Source organism: Bos mutus, chromosome 2 (assembly GCF_027580195.1).
Source record: "Bos mutus isolate GX-2022 chromosome 2, NWIPB_WYAK_1.1, whole genome shotgun sequence".
NCBI lineage: Eukaryota > Metazoa > Chordata > Mammalia > Artiodactyla > Bovidae > Bos > Bos mutus.
This window is the reverse complement of record NC_091618.1, coordinates 64,202,978-64,230,380: the sequence shown is the minus strand read 5'-3', so window position 1 is coordinate 64,230,380 and position 27,403 is coordinate 64,202,978. Positions and strand designations below refer to the sequence as shown.

The 27,403-nt window shown below is 36.7% G+C and overlaps 1 protein-coding gene across 7 annotated transcripts in view; it reads left to right on the top strand.

Annotated features, from left to right (window-relative positions):
* PTPN4 (protein tyrosine phosphatase non-receptor type 4) overlaps positions 1-27,403 on the top strand; it is a 190,592-nt gene that overhangs the window by 80,329 nt on the left and 82,860 nt on the right. For 3 of the 7 annotated variants that reach the window (XM_070389259.1, XM_070389270.1, XM_070389287.1), the window contains exons 4-10: positions 3,279-3,321; positions 3,399-3,498; positions 7,700-7,744; positions 8,007-8,059; positions 8,417-8,537; positions 11,363-11,450; positions 21,677-21,765. In XM_070389259.1, the coding sequence (XP_070245360.1) occupies positions 3,279-3,321; positions 3,399-3,498; positions 7,700-7,744; positions 8,007-8,059; positions 8,417-8,537; positions 11,363-11,450; positions 21,677-21,765 (539 nt within the window). The remainder of the gene's footprint in view (positions 1-3,278; positions 3,322-3,398; positions 3,499-7,699; positions 7,745-8,006; positions 8,060-8,416; positions 8,538-11,362; positions 11,451-21,676; positions 21,766-27,403) is intronic. The other 4 variants (XM_070389265.1, XM_070389278.1, XM_070389293.1 and 1 more) reach the window with 2 other exon arrangements.

The following is a 27,403-nucleotide window of genomic DNA, read 5'->3' as shown; positions in this document are numbered from 1 at the left end:
TGCCATGAGCAGACAAGAAATTTTAAGGACTTCTTAGATTCTGTGCTTACAAGGATTAGTGGAAGAATCAAATAGAGGGAATCAAAAAGAGAATGTAGAAGAGAAATATGGGGGAAGTGGGAGAGTTTTCAGGGTGATGCAGTACAGTTTGTCAAACAGTTCACTGAGAAACTGTTTGAAACATCTAGGCTCTTAACCCCTCAGGCAGCGTGTACTGTTCTTTGTAGAATAAATATATTTGTATGTTTGGCATGAAGGTGCAGAGAACTATCTTCTTAGCGATATGATTAATCTGCCTTGAGAGTCCAAATGAATCTTTTGGAAAACGTTTTACAACTAGTAGGACTTAAAACTGAACAAACAAGTGTCGATCACTTTCTATGTACTGATTAGGGAACATAATCCAACAAAATAGCAAATTAAATAGATTTTCTTTTGAAAACCCAAATCCATTAAATATCTATGAATAAACTTTTGATATTACAGGTATCAGAACTTATAGGAAGAAAACCATAAAACTTAACAGGAAGAGATACTAGACGACATGAGTAAATGAAGAAATAGCCTGTTCAGGATGAGAAAGAATGTTATGAAGATTTCACTAACAATTGCTAGTTAGAATCTGAACTGAATTTTTGGGGTGGAGTGAGTGAAGTTGACCCCATCACCCTCAAGTTCATCTTGCTCCATCTTCATGGTTTAAGTCAAGAGTATACCTTCTGTCTAATTGCCATCACTGAGGAAATCTGTGATATTTCCCAGTGCTTGTTAGTGTACTTCTCTAAGCTGTGCCAGCCTCACATATCTTGTATATTTAAACATGTGGATCTATGATATCAGAATGTTTTGAAGGGGAACTAAGTGAGGAAGGCAGGCTATGGGGAATTAAATGGTCCCAAATTTTGATTTTAGACAGACAGTAAAATAAATATAATTTATGCTTTTTTTCTAGAAAATGTGCAGGAAAAAAATCACTAGATTAATAAATACATGGGTTAGAATGTGGATAAATGGGTGGATACCTAGGGGGAACAGATGTGTTAAGTAGGGATAAAACCATCTGATTATTGGCACAGAAATAAAAACTGCTGAGTCATTCAACAGGGTTAGTTAGCCCTTCACCAGATAATTTTAGTAGATGTTATATGCTATATTTTGTGCCGGGTACTCACCCTTTCAGCTTTGAATAAATCAGATATTATTCCTTACCTTAACGAGTTCATAATCTACAAAAGGAGATAGGCAATAAAAAGTAAAACAAACACATTGCAATTAAAATGTTACAAAGGAATTTAATGTTCCTTACCAGAAGGAAAATAACTAAGTAGATAGGAGCTTTGTGATATATTTTTGATAGGGCAGTCAATGAAGGCCTTTCTAATGAAGTGAAATTTAAGTTGAGACAGATAACAAAAGACATCAACCATGGTAAAAGCTGGGAAAGGACATTCTTTGCATCAGGATGCTTGGAATTGAGGCATCTTGGAGAAACAAAAAGGAGGCCATTATGACTGAAGCTAGGAAAACTTCAGTGGAAGAAGTTAAGGAGACAAATATATCATTTAAATATGAAATCTAAAAAAAGGATACAAAGGAACTCATCTACAAAACAGAAATAGAATCACAGATGTAGAAAACAAACAAGAGTTACAGGGCAGGGAAGGAAGGGGGATAAATTGGGAGATTGGGACTGACATATACACACTACAGTATATAAAATAATTAACCAATGAGGACCTCCTGTATAGCAGGGGAACTCTACTCAATACTCTGTATTGGCTTATTTGGGAAAAGTATCTAAAAGAGAGTAGATATGTGGATATGTAAAAAAAAATTTGACAGCCACAGATCTGGAATTGTCAAATCTGAACTGGACACCTATTTTGATGGGTATTGTAAGGCTTCTAAAACTTAGCAGGAGTCTAGAATTGCCTCTTTGAAATATACATTTTTTAAATTAACTGAGGCAAATAAAACATTAAAGAAATAAAAAAAGAAGAGGTAAGGAGAGACCATGTAAGCCATAGTAAGGCCTTTGGATCTTACATTAAGAAATTATCAACAGATACCAAGCAAAGGAGTGACACTTTTAAAAGACTATGCTAGGGACTTCTCTGGTGATCTGGGGTTTGGGATCTTCCTGTGCATTCAAAAGCTGAACCGTCAACCAGAGTTGATCCAGGAGGCCTGGGTTCAATCCTTGGTAAATTAGATCCCATGTGCTGCAACTAAGAGTTTGCATGCCACAACGAAGGTCAGAGATCCCAAGGGCCACAACTAAGACCCAAAAAGAAAAAAAAGTAGGACTAGCTTCTGGAGGATGAAGGATGAGAGGAAGAGAAGAGACAGACTACGATTATTAAGAGGCTAAAGGATGGTAGCAGAGTAGGTGGAGAAGAATTGTTAAGTTCTAGGGATGATTTGGAGGTAGAATTACTTGGATTTGATGTGTTGGATGTTTTGGACAGTGGAAAGAAAAGACTTGTGGATTACTCTCAGCCACTTGTTGTGTGCACTTTATTGGGTCAACTGTGGGTGGTAGCAGGATACTTTATAAGTAACAATATATAAGCTTATATTTTTCTAGTGCTTTGAAAATACTGCTGTATCTATGACCTCGTTTTGTGTTTAATTTTTTTAACTGAAACATTGGCTGTTGAAATGTTTTCTGAATTTATAGTTTTCCTGAAATAGAGCTTAAGTGGTATTCAGAAGTGTTTAGACTATTTGAAATTTTCATATACAAAAAAGCAGTCTTTCTCTAAACATTGTCTCTTAAAAAAATTAGTGTGGGATGTTTTTAGGGGGAGTGTTTTGTTTTCTTTTTTGAGGAATAGAGAAGGAGTTAACTTTTTTTCATAAGAGTAGATTTTCATGATTTGTAAATTTTGTCTGAATGAGAGCATAAAGCCAAGAGTATTTTTATGAGAGATAAAGAGAATTTTTAAAAATTGATAGGCTGTTAATACTTAACAGAATCAATTCATATTGTAGTGATGAAGCATTTTTATTTTTGGAATAGAGGTTATTACACACTATAACTTAATGAGAAATTTAAATCAAAATCTTAAATCACAAATATATTCAGTACTTTCTTGTAGAATTTTGTTACATTTGATATGAGTGTGTAATTTAGTGATTTTTTCCCCCCTCACCTAGTAGGCCTTTTCAAAAAATGCAATTTTTAGCATTAATCTTCAAATGGAATAGATTTGCAAGAATTGATGTATTAGTTCCTCAAGGAAAAAACAAATCAGTCTTACTTATTTATCTTTCAGAGGTGGCTGGATCCAAACAAACCAATAAGGAAGCAGCTAAAGAGTGAGCAAACATATTTACTTGATGTTATACAAATATACTTTATAAAGATAAAGGATTAATATAATCTGATTAATTAGAACTGCTTTTATTAATTCTAGGAGGATCTCCTTACAGTTTGAACTTTAGAGTCAAATTTTTTGTAAGTGACCCCAACAAGTTACAAGAAGAATATACAAGGTGGGTTTATGGAGCATATTTTTACTTGAAAATATTGTCAAAACTCTTACAAAATTTTGAAATTAGGCAAAAATACATGACCATGACATAGTTCTGAGCTTCCCTGCCAGCACACAGAATAGGTTGTGGATGTTTTAAGATAAATTTCCTCCTCCACTTTTAGATGGCTGGGAGAGATTTAGGAGGTTGTAACCCTAGGGCCAGCTCATCCAGCCGTAAGCAGCTTCCTGAACCATGTAAATACTAACTTTGTGAAAAATGGTTCAGAAGCACTGCTGTCACTAATTGTAGTAATTAGATGATGCTGCAGTTGTATTCCAGGGATTCTGCATAGTGACAGTTATCCAGTTTTTTTTCTCCCCCTTGTGAAAGCATATTCTGTATTTTACTTCCGTTGAAGAGAGCATAGACTTTATTAAATGCATAACCATTGTGTGTAGGAGTGATGGTCAGGAGGTGTCTTTGTAGAGCATGCTGGCAGAGAGTTCACTAGCACATTCAGGCTGAAAATCCCCACATCACTGGCCATTTTAAGTTTGATCTTCATTTACAATTAATCCTGTTGTCCCTTCTACTTGACATAATGTACACAAGAATGACCCAGATAAGCATTTTGACATCACATAAATGTTAGGTGAACTGTTTAAGGTAGAAATCATGGGGAATAATCGCAGTGTGGTAACTGTCATTATTAAAATAACTTGAATGATAACCTTACATATTGCTTGAAAGACAGAATTAGTAGTTTTTGTTTTTAAAGACAGAATTAAAAATTAGTATATTATACCTTCCACATGATATAAGAATATAGGTCATTGACTATATTCAGAATTACTCTAAAAGATAGGTGACAAATTAAATATCTGAATCCCATGGACAGAGGAGTCTGCTGGGCTACAGTGCATGATGTTGCAATTAGTCTGAAAACACTGAAGCGATTTAGCACGCACACACACCCCTAAAGCTATCTGTAGGTAGGCTGTTAGATGTTAATGTTTTCATTATCCTTTAGAATACTTTGGTAAAGTGGAGAAGCAAAGCACTGTTGAGAGTCCTTTGCTATGTGTTTGTTGTGGGGCAGGGTGTTACCGTTTTTATAACAACTCAGGAATATAGATCCAGGATTAGGTAGTCCTAACCTTTGACACTAATAATGTCCAACATAATTTATCTTGAAAGGCAAAGTTGTATCATATGAAAGCCTTAGTTTAATATTGTAACTCTTAATCAGTCAGATTTTGTTGTTGTTAAATAATTAAAATAATAGGATCTTTTGTCTTAATAAATAGTTCTCAGTATAATAAAACTTTCCCAAATTTTGGATGAACTTCAAGGAAACTGCTCTGAATTACTGAAAATTGGGAATTATAAAGCATTTTAAAATGCATTTTTTACTGGTACATGGAACTTGAAATCAAATAACCAAGTATTCCATAATATGTATTTATGTAACTAGTTTTTAAATGTATATGAAAAATAAAAGACCAGTAATTTTTAATTGGATTTCTAATGTGTTTAATGTTTATGAAAACATTGTTAGCATAAACAATTAAAATGTCAATTTTAGCTATATTCATAATTTACTTCACTCAAAACAGTGTCTTTAAATTTCTTAATAAGCTTGATGTGTTGGTTCTTTTATAGCCTGTGTTGAAACATAACCAGGGAATAAATGTTTCACTGATAATTAAAGTCAAACTATCTTCATGAAGTAGAATAAAGTAAAATCACGTTTGGTAGTAGTAGTGGAATTGTGCTAAAGTTTATCAGTCTAAAATATGTTTTCCCTAGAAATAATGCATTATTTTAAAAATCCTTTATAATGTAATGTCCTGGAATCTTGTAACTGGTGCTTTTTGGTAAAATGAGTAAATGGCAAATTTTAATTTTATTACCATTTGTACATCAAGGATTTTCTACCCTATTTACAAGTTAGAATCACCATAGGGGAGCTTTAAAACATGCTGATACCATGGCCAGACCCCTAGATATTCTGATTTAATAGGTATCAGATGAGACCTGGCTTCCAGGTGGTTCTATTAATAATATGCAGCCAGGGTTTAAAAAAAAAAGACTCCTTTAAAACTTTAGTGGTTATGGTCATGAGTAGGGTAGGACACCCTTAGCCACAGTTGCTCAGTTTTAAGGACTGCTTTAAACCCCACAAAAAGGAAGTCTGCTGTGCTTCCTTGCCTTGAGATTCTTTTTTGTATTAGTGGTTAAAAAAAGAAAAAAGAATTACAGACCTTTCATCAGGTTAAATGTCATTTGTATTAATAGGTGCTGGCATAACTAGAGTTGGCATTTTCTTAGGAGTCATTACAGTACACTGGAGAAGGCAATGGCAACCCACTCCAGTGCTCTTGCCTGGAAAATCCCATGGATGGAGGAGCCTGGTGGGCTACAGTCCGTGGGGTCGCGAAGAGTTGGACACGACGGAGTGACTTCACTTTCACTTTTCACTTTCACACATTGGAGAAGGAAATGGCAACCCACTCCAGTGTTCTTGCCTGGAGAATCCCAGGGACAGGGGAGCCTGGTAGGCTGCCGTGTATGGGGTCGCATGGAGTTGGACACGACTAAAGCGACTTAGCAGCAGCAGCAGCATTACGATACAAACGACATTTCTTTCATACCTTTTTAGTGCTTAGTATATTCAGTACATAGTAGGTGTTTAGTGCATGATATGTTATTATATTATTTTTACAACTTAAACAGATTGTCTCTACGTTTAGGTCAGTCATTATTAATCTATCTTAAAGGTCTTTAATTGTCTTTAAAAATTGGACTTTTATCACCATATTTAGGGCCCCTCGGATACATATACTAGGCAAGTGATATTACTTCCTTTTTACAAATAGAGAAACTAAGGCTCCACCAAATTTTAAGTAATTTGCCAAAGATCATAGGCTGGTTTAACTTAGGACTTTAATTCTGGTTTCCACTCCATCAGTTCTTACTGTTCAGTGTGTAAATCAAAATTCAGGAAGCATAGATGTTATTTGTATAGGATTTACAGTATTATATCAAGGATATACACATTTCAGTCTTAACTATAAGACTGTTTGCCACCAGAGATCTTTAACTTTTAATTATGAAATTAAGTAAACCAGATAGAAATATGTTGTCTTGGGTTGAGTACATGGATAATATTGTAATACTATATATTAAGCCTCACAAGGAGTTTATGTACTTCATTAATATATGAAGCCAGGATATTTGTATCAGCTGTTTTATATCTGATTCTCTGAAAAATCTTAATTACATTCTTTGGTAATTTGATTGTCATGGAACTCTTTAATAACTGGAATAGCCAAACAACTAAAATTTTAAATAATTTTGAGTCTGTGGTGTACTTTTTTTAGTGGGGTGAAATGAAAGTCTTAATTCTCTGTTTAAACATTAAAAGCCACACAATTTTATCTTCTGCCCACATGATACAGCACAGGTGCCTTTACCCAGGCACCAATAAACCCAGTGAGGGAATGACTGTACCCACCAGAAGGGACAGAAGGGCAAGGCCATCTTGTGAGCAACCTTGGTATTCTTAGTATAGGATACTTAAATTTTTGTTGGTTTTAAAGGAAATTGGCTACTTGGCAATTTTAATAGTAGAGCAACAGTAAGGAAGGGAACTCCACCCCCCCCCCCACCCCCGCTGCCCCCGATCAAAGAGAACTGTCTTAACTCAAATGAAGATGGAAAAGTGCTTTTCTACAGTTAGCAACTTCTTGTTGCCTGATGCTGTAGTGAGCAACATAGGCTCACTATGTTGAGCTGGCCTCCTGGCTCAGCAGAAAGAGTGACTTTCTTCAGTTGATCGCTAGTATGTTGCTACTGTCAGTTCTCTGTGTCTCTTGACTTACATTTCCTGTGCTTTCCAGTTCTACTTTTGGCAAACACCAATCTTCAGAGTATTTCTCCCTCATCTTCTTCAGTCATGTAATTCTTAAAATCATGAGAGTTTTATAATAGAAGCTAGGAAACAAAATATTTGAAGTATAAAATTTCATTTATCAAAGAATTCTAAATATTTGGATTCATGAATTTATGAAAGTTTATTTTAAAATATCTTTACATGTGCTAATATGTTCATTATAAAAGCAAATATTTCAGTTTTATTTGTTAATGTAAATATACAGTTTTTAAAACTCTAAATTTTGTAATTCCAATAAATACTAATTTTCTTTTTTTCCCCAAGGTACCAGTATTTTTTGCAAATCAAACAAGACATTCTTACTGGAAGGTGGGCTATTTTAAATTTTTAGTAATGGGCTTTAAAAATACTTTTAATTCTGCATTTAGTAGTTTGTGATCATTGCAAACAGATTATCTATTGAAAGATGGCTCTATGTAGCATGAATTCCTTTCATCAGATAAGTTCATTACTTAATAGTTAAACATGTAAATCACCTGGAAACTTCAAGTGTGAATAATATAATTTAAATTATAGTGCTTTTAAAATTATTGTGTTTAACCTTGGGTTATTTTCTGTTTTATTTTATTAGATTGCCCTGTCCTTATAATACTGCTGCTCTTTTGGCTTCATTTGCTGTTCAGTGTAAGTATCAGCCCAGTTTTTGGCCAAATAGCATATGATTGCATGGTTTCTGTTGATAGAGCATTACCTTTAATGTATGAGTTATTCAGACGTATGTTACCATACAGAAAAAAGTGACTGCACAGAAAACATAATAAAACATCCAATTAGCAATTACTTTAGTTCCTGGAAAGACTTTTCCTGAAGTTGTTTCAGACCTAGAAAAATGTTAAATGTGTCATTATAACTTGCTTAAATGGTAACAGTAGAAACAGATATTTTACTTCCAGAAATATAATGGAATTCATGACATTGTTGATTTGGCAGTAAAACTTGAATATTTGTTTATAAAGTGTTAATATTTTTTCCATTTATTAGCTGAACTTGGAGACTACAATCAATCAGAAAACTTGTCAGGCTACCTCTCAGATTATTCTTTCATTCCTAATCAACCTCAAGATTTTGAAAAAGAAATTACAAAATTACATCAGCAACATATGTAAGAATTTATTTACTTTTCTGCTTACTTAGTAAACTTCTTGATGATATCTCTTCTAGAGAAATGTTTTAAATTATTTCTAATGTGGTTTTATTTACTTTATATAGAACAGTTACTATTATATAAAATAGTATGATTACTATAAAGAAATGTAGGTAATTTATACTAAAAAATATCACTTATTTCATAGAATGCATGCATGCTCAGTCATGTCCAACTTTTTGCAACCCTGTGGACTATAGCCTGCCAGGCTGCTCTGTCTGTGGGATTATCCCAGCAGGAATACTAGGGTAGGTTGCCATTTCCTTCTCCAGGGGATCTTCCTGACCCAGGGATTGAACCCACCAGTCCTGTGTCTCCTGCATTGCAGGCAGATTATTTACCTGCTGAGCCATCAGCGAAGCCCATTTCATAGAATATATGAGGCTTATTTTCATGTCTGTTAAGAAACATAAAGCTATATGTAAATAGACATAGCATTTGCTATTCTACAAAGTTGCCAGTTCTTTAAAAAGGAATTTTAGAATATTAATAATGTACTCATAATATACAGATCAATCTACTTAGCATTCTTTTCTAGTTTTTAGCTGTGTGAAAGAAATCCATTCTGTTCGGTAATGACTCTATGTTAGTCCAACTCTTTGCAACCCCATGGACTGTATAGCCCACCAGGCTCCTCTGTCCATGGAATTTTAAATGAATAAAAAACATTCTTTTGAAATAGTAACATTTTTCATTCATAACAATATTCAGCATTGATATTTTGTGAGTCTAATTTTCTGTGACATGAGTTTTCAAGAAGAGATTCATTGCTTTGAATAGAAAGTTGTATTGTTTATTGGTTCAGAGTTCAGTTTTGCTTTACCACACTTTTCAAAATACTCCTGGAGTATTTTGCAGTGTTAAGTATTGATTGAAAGACTAGATTCTAAGAGCCTGAATCAGACTCATTCAATCTGGTTTGAAATTCTAATGAGGCAGCTTACTATCTTAAAACCTTGGCCCAATCACTCTATTTCTCTGTTTCCTTATATGTAAATTGGGGATGATAAAGTGATCTACCTCTGGTGTTATTTTACGGATCAAGTGAGTTTATATATACAAAATACCCAGAATAGTGCTTGGCACATAGTAAGCACTGAAGAAATATTAACTCTTAGTAAAAAGAAACTTACTTTCATTGAGTAATGGCCCATGTGTCAAAAACAGGTTAGCAAACTATGACCCCCTGCCGCCTTTTGTATGGCCTACAGGTTAATAAAAATGGTCTGTACATTTGAAATGGTTGAAGAAAATCAAAAGAAAAATAACATTTCATGGCACATGAAAGCTTGAGAAATTTCACTTTTCCATGTCCATAAATGAACATTGGCACACAGATTCCCTCATTGTTCTACATTGTTAACAGCAGAGCTGAGTTGTTGAAACAGAGACCTCAATGGCCTGAAAGCCTGAAGTACTAGCTGTCCAGCTCTTTCCAGCAAAGGTTTGCTGACCCCTAATCTAAAATAAGACTGATGACTGAAAATTTTAATAGATTGGCTTCATGAGGTGTGGGGGCTGTTTTGTTCTAAAAGTAAATGTCATTTATTATAAAAGTTCTACACATAGCATATCTGAACTAAGGGTTTGAAGATAAATCAGATTTTTAAAAAATTTACCAATAATGAAAAGCCTCTTCTGTTAGAAGAATGTTTGTACATTTTACAAAGTGTTGGTTATTTTGCCTTTAAGAAATGATTCTGCAAACTTTTAAAGAAAAAAAAAATGGAATCAACCAGTTTAACTGTGGGGCTTGGAGAAAAAGTAGAGTATTTACTTAACTTAATTGAATTTTATAGAAAACTGAAGTATATCTGCTTTTTTTTTTTTTTTTTTTTGAGGAGTCCTATTTTTATGTTCATACATTGGCAAGCTGCTTACTCCCTTTTCTGGTATCATTAATGAATGGTTATCTTTGCATTTTTAATTTGGTGCTTTTGCTCTGCTAGAGCCTGATATCAGATAACCAAAGTTGTTAGAACTATATATAATAGAACCTTTTTAAAGGCTTTGCATTTACAGTAGTAGTTCTCACACTTATGTTCATAAGAATCACTGGAATATGTCTTAAAATATAAACGATTTGAACCCCTTTTATTCTAATACTGGGTTGTATAGAACAGTACTTCTGAAACTATCTGTGACGGAAGGCCAGTTTTCCCCACAGTCTCTCATGGAACAGTACTTCTGAAAAATATAATAAAAATGAATCACTCGAAAAACAAAATGGAGAAATAAACAAAGGCTTTAAAAATTACAGTTGCTTTTTGTTGTCGTTAGATGCAACAGATGTAAAATAACTCTGCCAAAGTGCTACGAAAGGCTTTGACGCTCTTAATTTCTGTCCTTGTTACGAGTCAACACCTGTCTGGGCACCACACCCTGAGAAACCCTGCTCTGGAGCTCGCCCCAAAGACTGCATATGTCAGAAGTACCTTGTGTGATTAAAATGCACATGTGGAGTGTAGACCAAATTTTGAAGAATACTTGTTTTGGTCTGAGAGTGACTTTGTAACATACATAAGTATAGCTTGGAACTTTAAAAACTTGACCCATTCTTGTGTTTCTGGAAAATAAGAACATATTCTACAAAATAGTTAGCATTACTGAAAATGTACCCTCCAGAAAAGGTAGCTGTTACTGTACATAACTAAGAGGAATAGTCGTACATTTTGTATTTTGTAAAAGATTTAATTAGAATGCTGAAAATTTTCTAAATAACCTTTATGTAACTTGGTCATATTGTGATTGTTACAGTTTTTAACCTAGTGATGTTTTTACAGAGGCTTATCTCCTGCAGAAGCAGAATTTAGTTACCTGAACACAGCACGTACCTTAGAACTCTATGGAGTTGAATTCCACTATGCAAGGGTAAGTGAAGAAAACATTCTGATGTTGAGTTAAGCATAAATATTCAGTAAAAAAAAAGTTTTTAATTCCCTGATAGGATTAGGCAACAAATGGAATAGTGAGTGCCACCAACATTGCAGTGACAATGTCCTTTGAATATAAGTAATTTTACTAACCCAGTCACTCAAGATTCATTACCTGACAAGAACCATGAATTTTACATATTATTTTTCTTCAAGGTAGTGTGTTACAAGGATAATTTTTGCTGACCATAAGAGACAGTGCCTTTAGAATTTTTATTTTGCAAACTAAAAATTGTTACAATAAAAGTAGTTATTTGTAGTTTTCATTTTTATGGAAATCATTATTATAAAAGATGATTCCACCTCACTGAGGCCTGTGTTACTACATTCTTTTCATCATCTAGTGATATCATTATAAATTTTTACTTATAAAGCACAAAATCAATTGTATTTGCATATTTTGGTTTTCCCCCTACACCATCCCTTTGTTAACACGAAATTTTATAATTACTGGTTTTTCCTGTATAACACCCTAACTTCTTGTTCACTGTGTCAATTTGATGCTTCCAGAAGACTGTTATCCTCCTACTGTAAGCATACATGTATGTAGCTGTCCTTTGTTTGTGTGCCTCGTCACCTCGATTCCTTTTTATGATTGTTTTATCAAGAGGTTATATTCCTTTAGAAGTAATTATCAAGAGGTTATATTCCTTTAGAAGTACCTGAAGTACAGCTGTTCTCTATACCTGATGAAAAGTGGGATTATAGGTAATCATCAGTTGAATTGGTAAATAGGTTTATGTTTTCTTGGGACAACTACTAAGCCTCATAAGGATACCAGCTTGAAAGGAAGTTAAGTTTTCCTTAGGTAATTGTTCTGAATTTATTTTTGTATACAGACATACACATACCCACAGACAGATAGTAGTTTGAGAACTCAGAGTCCTACTCCATGTAATGGTTTTATATAGGGCTTCTTTTGGCCATTTTCTCGGAAAGGAGGATTGATTAGTTCTTACTTTTCGCAAAGCTTGTGTCAGTCATTCCTTTAAAAAAAATCAAATGACTTGCTTTAGTCACATGACTGTATTTGGTAATTCTGAGCATTTGTGACTTGAAAACCTGTCTGGTTTTCAGACAGGTTTACCTTGAAGTGTTTAAGTAAGTTCCTCTTGAACTTTTTATATTCTTTAAAATGGGCCCTTCACCCTTCCTCTCTCTTTGTGGCTATTACTTTTGGACACAAGTTGTCACTAGATTTTGTTTTTTTATTATAATACAGCTTAAAACAAATGGAATTGTAAATATGTATACTAGTCTGTGGTTAACAGTAAAAAGACCACTAAAGTCAGTCATTTTAGTCCTGAACAGTTTTCTAAAGGTAGTTTAGACTGCTGTCTGCTTTCTTTGACTGCTGTCAGTGAAGTACAAAGAATGTTTGTTGTTATTCTTCAGTCTCTAAGTCGTGTCTGACTCTGTGCCACTCCTATGGACTGTAACCCACCAGGTTCCTCTGTCCATGGGATTTACCAGGCAAGAATACTGGAGTGCCAGTTTCTTCTCCAGGGGATCTTCCTGACCTGGGGATTGAACCTACATCTCCTGCATTGGCAGGCAGATTCTTTACCACTGAGCCTACCAAAGAATGTTAGATACTCCTTTTTTAAATTAAGTGACATGGTTGGATCTCATACATAATTAACTTTTATTTTTTATTGATTTGTTTTTTTGTTGTTTAAATTATTACATTGTAAAAAAAAACTCAGAAAACCATAAATGTGGAGTACCAAATTAAAGGAATTTTTAAGTATTTTGTACAGACTCCAAAAAAAATGAGCTAGGAAAAGGTGTTTCTATTGTATATGGATATGGAGAACTTAAGAAGATGTGCAGATGTTAAGTGAACATGAAGGGAAATTTTCAGCATCAGGAACAAAAAGGGACAAAGGGAAGAGGGAAGAGGACACATAAAGAAAATACTTGTTTTAACTGAATAACAATATTTAATTGAATATAAAATAATACTTTATTTTGAAAAGCAAGGTAAGATCTTTTCTCTCTGCCTCTAGACTGTAGGCTGAAAAAAGATCAGGGTGGAACCAAGTTATATATAGCAATCTGCAAGATATGAAACATCTTAGAACCTTCTTTGTGGTGCATCTGTTACATGCCTTGTACATTGTAGGCACTGAGGATGACTCAGTGAACAAAATATCAGTCATCCATGCCCTCGTGAAGCACACTAGACAGTGAGGGGAAAAAGTTAGACCTGTACAAACAATTAAACATTTGAGAACATGAAAGGGAAAGTACAGAATACTGTGGGATCCTATGGCAGGAACTTCTAATTGAGCTTGGGAGCAGAGCATAGGGAAGGCTTCTTAGGAGTAATTCACTGAAGCCAGAAAAATGAGTAAGAATTAATTAGCTAAGATAGTAGTTCCCATCATAGACCCATCAAGATGAAGGAAAACCTGAAATCAAGAGGGAACATGGCTTGGTTGAAAACATGAAGACATTTGGTATGCCTAGAGGATTATATGAATAAGAGAAGTGTAGAAAAGTAAAGAATGAATGACAACTTCACGATTAAAGGGAAGGAAAAAAGATTTGAGGGGAGGGAGCATGGGAATATTTGTTTCTTAAAGTAACACAGTAAATACAGTTTTTCTTGGTGTTCAGTTGTATGAATTTTAACATGTGTAGATTTGTGTAACCACTGCCACAAGCAGAATACAGAACGATTCCATCACCACCACCCCTGCCTTGCCCCTAAAAAACTGCACTCCTGCTCCGCCTAAGTAGTCCAGCCTCATTCTTACCCGCAGTTTCTAGCCACAACTGGCCTATTCCCTGACTCCATAGTTTGTCTTTTCCAGAATGTCTTATAAATGGAATCATACTATAGTATGTAACCTTTTGATACTGGTTTCTTTTACTTAGGGACTTCCCTGATCACTCAGTTGGTAAAGAATCCACTTGCAATATTGGGAGACTTGGGTTCGATCCCTGGGTTGGGAAGATCCCCTGGAGAAGGGATAGGCTACCCACTCCAGTATTCTGGCCTGGAGAATTCCATGAACTATGTATGGTCCATGGGGTTGCAGAGTCGGACACAACTAAGTGACTTTCACTTCACTGCACTTCACTTCACTTATTTTAATTAGAGTAATGCATTTGGGATCGATCTGACATACTGTGCTTCAATAGTTTATGCCTTTTATTGCTGAAGTGTATTCCGTTGTGTGGATGTACCATGGTTTGTTTCTCCATTTACCCATTGAAGGATATCCTGGGTTGCTTCCCTAATTTTTGTTTCTTTTTTTTTAATAGGCCTACTGCAAAAAATCATTTATAATTTCTATATGGGTTTAAATTCTCATTTATGTAGAGTGCAAATCCCAGAAAGGTCTTTCTAGATCATGCAGCAAGTGTATCAGTTCAGATCAGTCGCTCAGTCGTGTCCGACTCTTTGCAACCCCATGAATCGCAGCACACCAGGCCTCCGTGTCCATCACCAACTCTCGGAGTTCACTCAGACTCACGTCCATTGAGTCAGGGATGCCATCCAGCCATCTTATCCTCTGTCGTCCCCTTCTCCTCCTGCCCCCAATCCCTCCCAGCATCAGAGTCTTTTCCAATGAGCCAACTCTTCGCATGAGGTGGCCAAAGTACTGAAGTTTCAGCTTTAGCATCATTCCTTCCAAAGAAATCCAGGGCTGATCTCCTTCAGAATGGACTGGATGGATCTCCTTGCAGTCCAAGGGACTCTCAAGAGTCTTCTCCAACACCACAGTTCAAAAGCATCAATTCTTCAGTGCTCAGCCTTCTTCACAGTCCAACTCTCACATCCATACATGACCACAGGAAAAACCATAGCCTTGACTAGATGGACCTTTGTAGCTTTATATGAAATTACCAAATTGTTTTCTAGAGTACCTGAGCCTCATTGCATCCCCACCAGCTTATTTACAAGTTCCAATAGTTTTTTTTTTTTTTTTTTTTTTTTAGGTTACTTTTTATTTTTATTTTTATTTATTTATTTTTATTTTTTTTTTTTTTTTTTTTTTTTTTTTTTTTAATTTTATTTTAAAAAAATATCACATGCTCCCCATCCTGAACCCTCCTCCCTCCCAACCTCCCCATACCATCCCCTGGGCCTTCCCAGCGCACCAGCCCCAAGCATCCAGCATCGCACTGAACCTGGACTGGCATCTCGTTTCATACATGACATTTCACATGTTTCAATGACATTCTCCCAAATCTTCCCACCCTCTCCCACAGAGTCCATAAGACTGTTCTATACATCAGTGTCTCCTTTGCTGTCTCGTACACAGGGTTAACGTTACCATCTTTCTAAATTCCATATACATGCGTTAGTATACTGTATTTATGTTTTTCCTTCTGGCTTACTTCACTCTGTATAATAGTCTCCAGTTTCATCCACCTCATTAGAACTGATTCAAATGTATTCTTTTTAATGGCTGAGTAATACTCCATTGTGTATATGTACCACAGCTTTCCTATCCATTCATCTGCTGATGGACATCTAGGTTGCTTCCATGTCCTAGCTATTATAAACAGTGCTGCGATGAACATTGGGGTACACGTGTCTCTTTCCCTTCTGGTTTCCTCAGTGTGTATGCCCAGCAGTGGGATTGCTGGATCATAAGGCAGTTCTATTTCCAGTTTTTTAAGGAATCTCCACACTGTTCTCCATAGTGGCTGTACTAATTTGCATTCCCACCAACAGTGCAAGAGGGTTCCCTTTTCTCCACACCCTCTCCAGCATTTATTATTTGTAGACTTTCTCTTCTCCGGCAGACCTTCACAACCCAGCAATAGAACGGGGTCTCCTGCACTGCAGGCAGATTCTTTACCAACTGAGCTATCAGGAAAGCCCGTCAACATTAGTTATTAGGAAAATACAAAGTAAATACAAACTTGTATCGTTCCAAGTTCCAATAGTTTTACATCCTTTTTAGCATATGGTACTGCCCGTTTTGTTTTGTTCTTTTTAAGCTTTTCTGATAAGTGTGTTTTATCTCATCATGGTTTTACTTTGTATTTTCCTAATAACTAATGTTGACGGGCTTTCCTGATAGCTCAGTTGGTAAAGAATCTGCCTGCAGTGCAGGAGACCCCGGTTCTATTGCTGGGTTGTGAAGGTCTGCCGGAGAAGAGATAGGCTACCCACTCCAGTATTCTTGGGCTTCCTTTGTGACTTAGCTGCTAAAAATCTGCCTGCAGTGTGGGAGAACTGACTCTACGCTTGTGCATGACCAGATGGTCAATACCAAAATCAGGTTATTGTATTCTTTGTAGCTAAAGATAGTGAAGCTCTATACCGTCAGCAAAAACAAGACCAGGAGCTGACTGTGTCTCAGATCATAAATTCCTTATTGCAAATTTCAGACTTAAATTGAAGACAGTAGGGAAAACCACTAGACCATTCAGGTATGACCCACATCAAATCCCTTACGATTATACAGTGGAAGTGACAAACAGATTGAGGGGACTAGATCTGATGGACAGAGAACATAGTTCTTCAGAACTATGGACAGAGGTTCATGACATTGTACAGGAGGCAGTGATCAAGACCATCCCAAAGAAAAAGAAACACAAAAAGGCCAAATGGTTGTCTGAGGAGGCCTTATAAATAGCTGAGAAAAGAAGTGAAAGGCAAAGGAGAAAAGGAAAGATATGCCCATTTGAACGCAGAGTTCCAAAGAATAGCAAGGAGAGATAAGAAAGTCTTCCTTAGTGATCAATGCAAAGAAATAGAGGAAAACAACAGAATGGGAAAGACTAGAGATCTCTTCAAGAAAACTAGAGATACCAAGGAAACATTTCATGTGAAGATGGACACAATAAAGGACAGAAATGGTATGGACCTAACAGAAGCAGAAGATACTAAGAAGAGGTAGCAAGAATACACAGAAGAACTTTACAAAAAAGATCTTCACGATCCAGATAACCACTATGGTGTGACCACTCACCTAGAGCCAGACATCCTGGAATGCAAAGTCAAGTGGGCCTTAGGAAGCATCACTAGGAACAAAGCTAGTGGAGGTGATGGAATTCCAGTTGAGCTATCAGGTCTGTTCAGTTCAGTTGCTCAGTTGTGTCTGATTCTTTGCGACCCCACGGACAGCAGAATGCCAAGCCTCCCTGTCTTTCCAATGCCCGGAGTTTACTCAAACTCATGTCCCTTGAGTTGGTGATGCCATCCAACCCATCTCATCCTCTGTCATTCTCTTCTCCTCCTGACTTCAATCTTTCCCAGCATCAGGGTATTTTTAAATCAATCAGTTCTTCGCATCAGGTGGCTAAAGGATTGGCATTTCAGCTTCAGCATCAATCCTTCCAGTGAATATTCAGGATTGATTTCCTTTAGGATGGACAGGTTGGATCTCTGTGTTGTCCAAGGGACTTTGAAGAATCTTCTCCAACACCACAGTTGAAAAGCATCAGTTCTTTGGCACTCAGCTTTCTTTATAGTCCAACTCTCACATCCATACACAACTACTAAAAAAACCATAGCTTTGACTAGACGGACGTTTGTTGGCAAAAGTAATGTCTGCTTTTTAATATGCAGTCTGGGTTGGTCATAACTTTCCTTCCAAGGAACAAGCTTCTTTTAATTTCATGGCTGCAATCACCATCTGCAGTGATTTTGGAGCCCAAGAAAATAGTCACTCACTCTTTCTACTCTTTCCCCATCCATTTGCCGTGAAGTGATGGGACCAGATGCCATGATCTTAGTTTTCTGAATGTTGAGTTTTAAGCCAACTTTATCACTCTCCTCTTTCACTTTCATCAAGAGGCATTTAGTTCTTCTTTGCTCTCTGTCACAAGGGTGGTGTCATCTGCATATCTGAGGTTACTGATATTTCTCCTGGCAAACTTGATTCCAGCTTGTTCTTCATCCAGCCCAGCATTTCTCATGATGTACTCTACATATAAGTTAAATAAACAGGGTGACAAAATACAGCCTTGACATATTCCCTTTCCTATATGGAACCAGTCTATTCATGTCCAGTTCTAACTGTTGCTTCTTGATCTGCATACAGATTTCTCAGGAGGCAGGTCAGGTGGTCTGGTATTCTCATCTCTTGAAGAATTTTCCACAGTTTGTTGTGATCCATACAGTAATGGCTTTATCCTAGTCAATAAAGCAGAAATAGATGCTTTTCTGGAACTCTCTTGTTTTTTCAATGATCCAGCGGATGTTGGCAATTTGATCTCTGATTCTTCTGCCTTTTCTAAAATCAGTTTGAACATCAAATATTGTTGATGCCTGGCTTGGAGAATTTTGAGCAGTACTTTGCTAGCGTGTGAAATGAGTGCAGTTGTGCAGTAATTTGAGCATTCTTTGGCATTGCTTTTCTTTGGGATTGGAATGAAAATGGACCTTTTCCCGTCCTGTGGCCACTGCTGAGTTATCCAAATTTGCTCCATATTGAGTGCAGCACTTTCACAGCGTCACCTTTCAGTTGAAATAGCTCAACTGGAATTCCATCACCTCCACTAGCTTTGTTCATAGTGATGCTTTCTAAGGCCCACTTGACTTCGCATTCCAGGATGTCTGGCTCTAGGTGAGAGATCACACCAGTGTGATTATCTGGGTCATGAAGATCCTTTTTGTGTAGTTCTTCTGTGTATTCTTGCCACCTCTTCTTAATATCTGTTTCTGTCAGGTCCCTACCATTTCTGTCCTTATTCTTGCCCATCTTTGCATGAAATGTTCCCTTGGTATCTCTCATTTTCTTGAAGAGATCTCTAGTCTTTCCCATTCTGTTGTTTTCCTCTATTTCTTTGCACTGATCACTGAGGAAGGTTTTCGTATCTCCCCTTGCTCCTCTTTGGAACTCTGCATTCAAATGGGCATATTTTTCCTTTTTTCCTTTGCTTTTCACTTCTTTTCTTTTCACAGCTATTTGTAAGGCCTCCTCAGACAGCCATTTTGCTTTTTTTGTGTTTCTTTTTCTTGGGGATGGTTTTAATCCATGTCTCCTTTACAATGTCATTAACCTCCGTCCATAGTTCATCAGGCACTCTATGAGATCTAGTCCCTTAAATTTATTTCTCATTTCCACTGTATAATCATAAGTGAAAGTGAAAGTCAAGTCACTCAGTTGTGTCCAACTCTTTGTGGTCCCATGGACTGTAGCCCTCCAGGCTCCTCAGTCCATGGAATTTTCCAGGCAAAAGTATTGGAGTGGGTTGCCATTTCTTTCTCCTGGGGATCATCTCAACTCAGGGAACGAACCCGGGTCTTCTGCATTGCAGGCAGATGCTTTACTTTCTGAGCTACCAGGGAAGCAGTGCGGGAGGTATAATCATAAGGGATTTGATTTAGGTCATATGGTTTAGTGGTTTTCCCTACTTTCTTCAATTTAAGTCTGAATTTGGCAATAAGGAGTTCATGATCTGAGCCACAGTCAGCTCCTGGTTTTGTTTTTGCTTACTGTATAGAGCTTCTCCATCTTTGGCTGCAAAGAATATAATCAATCTGATTTCGTGACAATTTTGTAAATACTACCCAGGTCATCCTTAGACTTCTGCCAGCCATTCCAGAAACCTTCTTTACACCCTGTCCCAGCTCCTGCCCACCTTATGTATTTTTTTGTGGTTTTATCACCCAGTGTGTCTTTCTAGATACTATAATTTATTTTGCTTTGTGTTTTGAACTGAATAACTTTAAATGTCTTTTAATGCCTTCTTCCTTTACTGTATAGAATTTTTTTGTTAAAGAACTGGGCCATTTCGCCTTTAGTTTCCCACAGTCTGGACTGTTGATCACATATTCATGGTATAATTCAGTACATTCTGAGGTCTAATGAAGTTTTCACAGAGAAGTTGGACTTGATGTAGACTTTGGTTAGGTTTGATATGATCCATCAGAGAGACATTAAGAAGAGATGCTGCTAAGTCACTTCAGTCGTGTCCGACTCTGTGCGACCCCATAGACGGCAGCCCACCAGGCTCCCCCGTCCCTGGGATTCTCCAGGCAAGAACACTGGAGTGGGTTGCCATTTCCTTCTCCAATGCATGAAAATTGAAAAGTGAAAGTGAAGTCACTCAGTCGTGTCCGACTCTTCACAACCCCATGGACTGCAGCCTACCAGGCTCCTCCATCCATGGGATTTTCCAGGCAAGAGTGCTGGAGTGGGGTGCCTGAGAACAGTATTAATAGAACATATAATTATGGATATACAAAACACATGGAAGTGACCTGATGGGAAACAAGTTTTTACTCTAGTAATTAGAAATTATTGAAACTACATTTTAGACATTTTTTCCTACAGAGACAGTTATAAACTCTTGGTTATATTTTCATCAGTTAGTTCTATCTTCTGATCACATGAATGCTAGGGATAAAAGCATTATTGCTATATTAGTTTGCCTGTAGTATGTCTCAAATTAAGCACTCTTGCATGCATGCACAGTTGTGTCTGAATCTTCACGACCCCATAGACTATAGCCTGCCAGTTTCCTCTGTCTATGGAATTTCCCAGGCAAGAATACCGGAGTGGGTCTCAAGTTAAGCAAAACTATTTCAAGACTTTTTAGCAAGTGAGGAAACTTTTAATTCTACTTAGTTTGTTAATAGTTGCAAGTCAGTTGTTCAAGTTGAATCAGCATGAAAACTCACTCATGAAAGCACAATTCAAATTTTCTTCCACACTCTCCAACAGTGTTCCCCACTCTGTTTTCCTGTGATGTTTTTATTGTATTATGTTAGTTAAAGAATTTCTCCTTATATTGGAAATACTGTTTTATTACAAATTGCCTTTCACTATGCTCTGAACTACAGGTTTTATTCACCTTTGCAATCCTGACACCATATTTACACAGTGATTGGATTGTAATAGTTTTAGAAATGGAAAGATGGATACTAACTTAACATTCTACAAGATGTGGTCTTGGATTTTCTATCCCAAAGAGTCCAGTTATAAACTATGGAAAAGCCTAAGATTATTTTTGCTTTACATTATTAATAAATTTTAATAATGCAACATTTAAATTTGATTTGAAGTATGTCTTATTTTTATGATTGTAATAGTTACCATCTGGGTTTATATATATTGCGCAGTTAACTGCTGCCTTTGATATAATGTCACATTGTGTAAAATAACTAATCATATTTAAAAATTATATCTTTATCAGTTAAAACTCATTATCTTAGATTTCCCATTTTTTTTTGTTTGTTTTTTGAAGGATCAAAGTAACAATGAAATTATGATTGGAGTGATGTCAGGAGGAATTCTGATTTATAAGAACAGAGTACGAATGAATACCTTTCCATGGTAAGAACTTCCGTCAATACTTTTCACTTTTACTATTGTATTACCAAATATAGTTCATATTTTTGTTGAACTATTTAATGTTATCATACAACTTTATCCCACTTACTTGGAATCTACTAGAAGATACAAAAATAGTTGAATTATTTTTTTCAAAAATTTCTTAGCTTAAAGAAAATACTACTTTGCAAGTTTTTCCTCTTAGACAGTCTCTCAATTTGTACTGTAGTACAATAGCTAATATCATCATGTACACTCTGTGTCTTGCACCTTGCCAATTGCTTTGGATACAGTTGTTGTTTAGTTGCTAAGTCGTGTCTGACTCTTTGTGATCCCATGAACTGCATCGTGCTGGGCTTCCCTATCCTTCACTATCTCCCCGAATTTGCTCAAACTCATGTCCATTGAGTCAGTGATGCTATCCAACCATCTCATCCTCTGCCACCCCCTTCTCCTTTTGCCTTCAGTCTTTTGCAGCATCAGGGTCTTTTCCAGTGAGTTGGCTCTTCACATCAGGTGGGCAAAGTATTGGAGCGTTGTACAAAGTATTGAATACAGTACCTCATTTAAATGCATTTGATGGGTGCTAGTTTATTAGTTGGAACACTGGCATGGTTTAGATTGGTGCTGGGAAAGTAAGGTGACTCCATGTGGTTTGAAACTCATGTTTCTTTTGTCTCATTGCTCTACTGCCCTTAGCATTGTTGTCCTTGTCCTAACTGTCCAGTGACTTACCAACCATCACTTTAGCATCCCAGAGTGAGGTAGAAAGAGAAGTAGCATCTACCACTACCCTCTAAGGGGATAGCCTGAAAATTGTAAACACGACATTGATTTTTGTGCATATGTCATATAAATATCTTAGGTTTTTGAAAAGTAAAGACAATGATTTTCACTAAGGGAAGAAAGGAAGAAAGTTAGTCGCTCAGTTGTGTCCAACTGTTTGCAAGCCAATGGACTGTAGCCCACCAGGCCCCTCTGTCCGTGGATTCTCCGGGCAAGGATATTGGAGTGGGTTGCCATTTCCTTCTCCAGTGGATTGCCATTTCCTTCTCCAGTGGATCTTCTCCACCCAGGGATCTAACTTGGGTCTCCTACATTTCAGGAAGATTTTTTACTGTCTGTGCTACCAGGGAAGCCCTAAGGCCAAGCCCAAGCCCTTTCTAAGGAAGAAATAAATACAAAAGAAATATATTGGATCAATCTGTTTATTTATATATCTCTGAAATGAGATGGCCAGGCTTTTCAATATCTGTGATTATTATTAATAGATTTTTGTAATTAGTCACTTATATAACACTTAATAGAAATATGATAACTGACAGAAGCTATTATTTTAGAAAATCACCACAATTATGTTGAGAAAAGAAACATAAATTTCCCTGGTAGGTCACTAGGAAAAAATTAAATATAAAATAAAAAGCTGATGCAGTGAACCTCTTCAAAATTAAATACTTTTGTTCTCCAGAGGACACTGTAAACAAAATGAAAAGGTAAAACTCAGTCTTTTGTAAAGTATATATTTGATAAAGGACTTATCCAAAAAATGTAAAAGACTCTTAGGTACTTTAACTTTTTAACTTAATTTAAAAGAATTGGAAAAATTTGTGAATAGATACTTCCACCAAAGGAGTTATATAAATGACAGATAAGTACAAAAAAATGCTCAGTCATCAGTGAAATGCAAATTAAAACCACAGTGAACTATTTCCATTCACCCACTGGAATAGCTCCAATTAAAAAGAACAACAGTGGGACTTCCCTGGTGGTCCAGTGGCTAGAACTCCATGTTCCCAGTGCAGGGGACTTGAGTTCTATACCTGCTCAGCAAACTAGATCCCACATGCCCAAGTAAGAGTTCGCATGCTGCAACTGAGACCTGGTGCAGCCAAATAAATAAATATTTTAAAAAATGATAGTACCACGTGATGGCAAGGAAGCAGAGCATCTAGAAACCTCATATATTGCTGGTGGGAATGCAAAGTAATAGACCAACTTGGGAAAACCGGCATTTCTTAAAGATTAAATTTAGATTAACCGTATAATCTGGCAATTCTGTTCCTAGATATTTGCCCAAGAGAAATGAAAACGTAAGTTTGTATAAAGATGTGCACACTGTGTTTATAGCTATATTATTCATAATAGCACAAAACAGAATTTCAAATGTCTATCAGTTGGTGACTGCACAAGCAAATTACATCTATGCAATGAAATATTGTTTAGCAGTGAAAGAAATGAACTGTTTGACACACTAAACAATATGGGTGACCCTACCTTCAAAACATGATGTCAAGTGTGAAAAGCCTGACACAAAAGATGACGTACTCTGTTTCTATTTATATGAAATTCTGGAAAACACGTATTATAGAGACAACAGACCACTTGGTTGCCAGGGATTAAAAATGGGAGGAAATTGACTGTAAAAGGGTGCTAAGGGGACATTTTCAGGTGATGCAAATTGCTATATGGTGATTTTGGTGGATGGACATTATATAACTCAATACATTTGTCAAAACTCATTAAATTGTTCATTTAAAATTGGGATATTTCATTTTATATATAGATTATACCTCTCTAAAGTTCATTAAAGAAAGCCAAAGATCATTTAATGTTTCATGTCATATCTTTAAATTCTTCTGTGTAATTCAACTTGTGTTATGGTTAGAGGAAAGTACAAAACAGCTTGAGACATGGTCCTTGCCTAAAAGTGAGCACATAAAAATTAATTACAAAACATAAGAAGAAGATTGGTGAATTAAGTGTTTCAGAAAAAACAGTTATGATTGTTTATTTTCATAATGGTAAATGTGTATCTTTAATTTTAATGCTTTTCTGATTTACTGAAGAGAATTAAACATTTTTTATTAACTTTACATATTATATAAATGTCAAAATCAGAAATTCTTTTCAGATAATATGGGTTAAAATGATAATCTAAATTTTTCTGTATTTTCAAAATTCTTTATGCATATATATATATTTATTATTATAAAATAAAGATTCTGGAAGAGTTTTTGACAAATTACTTTGGAAGTACCAATGATATAATTTTACCAGGGAAAATTTTAGTGTCTTCATGATATTTAAGGTGGTTTTTTGTTTTGTTTTGTTTTGTTTCAGTTGGAGGATAATTGCTTTGCAGTATTGTGTTGGCCTTTGCTGTATTTGAGGTGGTTTTTAAAGGATGAATAGAAATTTCCTCAATGAAGAGGGAGTATGGAAGAGGAATGTGTGTCTGGAAGGTTCAGTCAGAATTTGGGGTAAAGGTACCAAACATTTGCAGAGGCCTCATAGTAAGAATCTGGAGAAGGAAATGGCAACCCACTCCAGTACTCTTGATTGGAGAATCCCATGGAGGGAGGAGCCTGGTGGGCTACAGTCCATGAGGTCGCAAAGAGTTGGACACTACTGAGCGACTTCACTTAATTTCTTTCATAGTAAGAAAGGATGTGGCAAGTTCAAATGATGGGATATGTGGTTTGATTTTTATTTATTTATGTTTGGCTGTGCTGGGTCTTCGTTGCTTTGCAGACTTTTCTCTAGTTGCAGAGAGCTGGGGCTACTCTTCAGTTTCAGTGCATGGGCTTCTCATTGTGGTGGCTTCTCTTGTTGAGGAGCCCAGGCTCTAAAGCACATGGGCTTCAATAGTTGTGACATGTGGGCTCAGTAGTTGCAGCTCACAGGCTTTAGAGCACAGGCTCAATAGTTTTGGTGCTTGGGCCCAGTTGCTCTGTGGATTGTGGGATCTTCTGGATCAGGGATCAAACCCACATCTCCTGCATTGGCAGGTGGGTTTTTTTTACCACTGAGTCACCAAGGAAGCCCCTGATTTTTTTTTTTTTTTTTAAGTTATCTTCACTGAGGACAGAAGCAAGGGAGTAAGATTTTAAGATGATATTGCTTAGAAGAGAAATTGGATTCAGATTTTAAAGGATCTTATATATTCCATCTGCTGTTGTTCAGTTGCTCAGTCATGTCCAACTGCATGATCTCAGCACACCAGGTCTCCCTGTCCTTCACCATCTCCTGGAATTTGCCCAAGTTCATGTCCATTGCATCAGTGATGCCATCCAGCTGTCTCATCCTCTGATGCCCCCTTCTCCTTCTGCCCTTAATCTTTCCCAGCATCAGGGTCTTTTCCAGTAAGTCAGCTCTTCACATCAGGTGACCAAAATATTGGAGCTTCAGCATCAGTCCTTTCAATGAGTATGCAGGGTTGATTTACTTTAAGATTGACTGGTTTGATCTTCTCACTGTCCAAGGGCCTCACAAGAGTCTTCTCTAGCACCACGGTTCCAAGGCATCAATTCTTTGTCATTCTGCCTTCTTTACGGTCTGGCATTCACAGCCGTATATGACCATTGGAAAGACCATAGCCTTGACTGTACAGACCTTTGTTGGTAGAGCGATGTCTTTGTTTTTCAACACACCACCTAGGTTTGTCATAGCTTTCCTGCCAAGAAGCAATCATCTTCTGATTTCATGGCTGCAGTAATCATCTGCAGTGATTTTAGAGCCCCAGAAGAGGAAATCTGTCACTGTTTCCACCTTTTCCTCTTCTATTTTCCATGAAGTGATGGGACTGGATGCTGTGAACTTTCTTTAATATTTAGTTTTATGTCAGCTTTTTCACTCTCCTCCTTCACCCTCATCAAGAGGTTCTTTAGTTTCTCTTTGCTTTCTGCCATTAGAGGGGGGTATCATCTGCATATCTGAGGTTGTTGATGTTTTTCTCCTGCTAATCTTGATTCCATCTTGTAACTCATTCATTCTGGCATTTCTCATGATGTGCTCAGTGTATAAGTTAAATAAACAGGGTGACAACAAACAGCCTTGTTGTACTCCTTTCTCAATTCTGAACCAGTCAGTTGTTCCATACAGGGTTCTCACTGTATGTATACAGGGTTCTTGACCCACATATAGGTTTCTCAGGAGACAGGTAAGATAGTCATGTATTCCCATCTCTTGAAGAGTTTTCCACAGTTTGTTATGATCCACACAGTCAAAGGCTTTAGTGTAGTCGATGAAACAGAGATAGATGTTTTTTTGTGACCCCCACCAAAGACTGAGCCAGACTTGCCAGTCAGTGTCCAGGAGTCTCCAGTGGAGGTGTGGGTCGACAGTGGCCTGTCATGGGGTCAGGGTCACTGACTACAACAGTCCTGGGAGCTGTGGTGGGGTGGCCTAAGTCCTTTCAAAGGAGGTTAAGGCAAGGAAGAAAATCACTCATGGATTTTAATGCATTTTATCTGTACCTTATAACCCTGCAACTTGGATGTCCTTAGCATTGTTTTGTGGATAAGGAATAAGAAATGCCAGAGAAGCTAACTGGGCCAAGGTTAATAAGTTTGATAAATATGAAGTGGAACCTTAAACTTGGGTCTTTCAGATTCTGAAACACAAGCTTCTCATTTAACCTCTTCTTTGAAAAGTAGAGCTATGTGTAGAATAAAATTACTTCCTCATTTCTTTCTATATATGATTAGCCCTAAATTATCCAGTTCAAGTTCATGCTTTAAAATGTTGAGTACTGGATTGGGAATTACTTGGATTCTGTAAATTAGACTTCATTAAAATTACTGCTCATCAAAAAACATCATTAGTAAAATGAAAAGGGAAGGGGACAGTTCTGGTTCCCAGT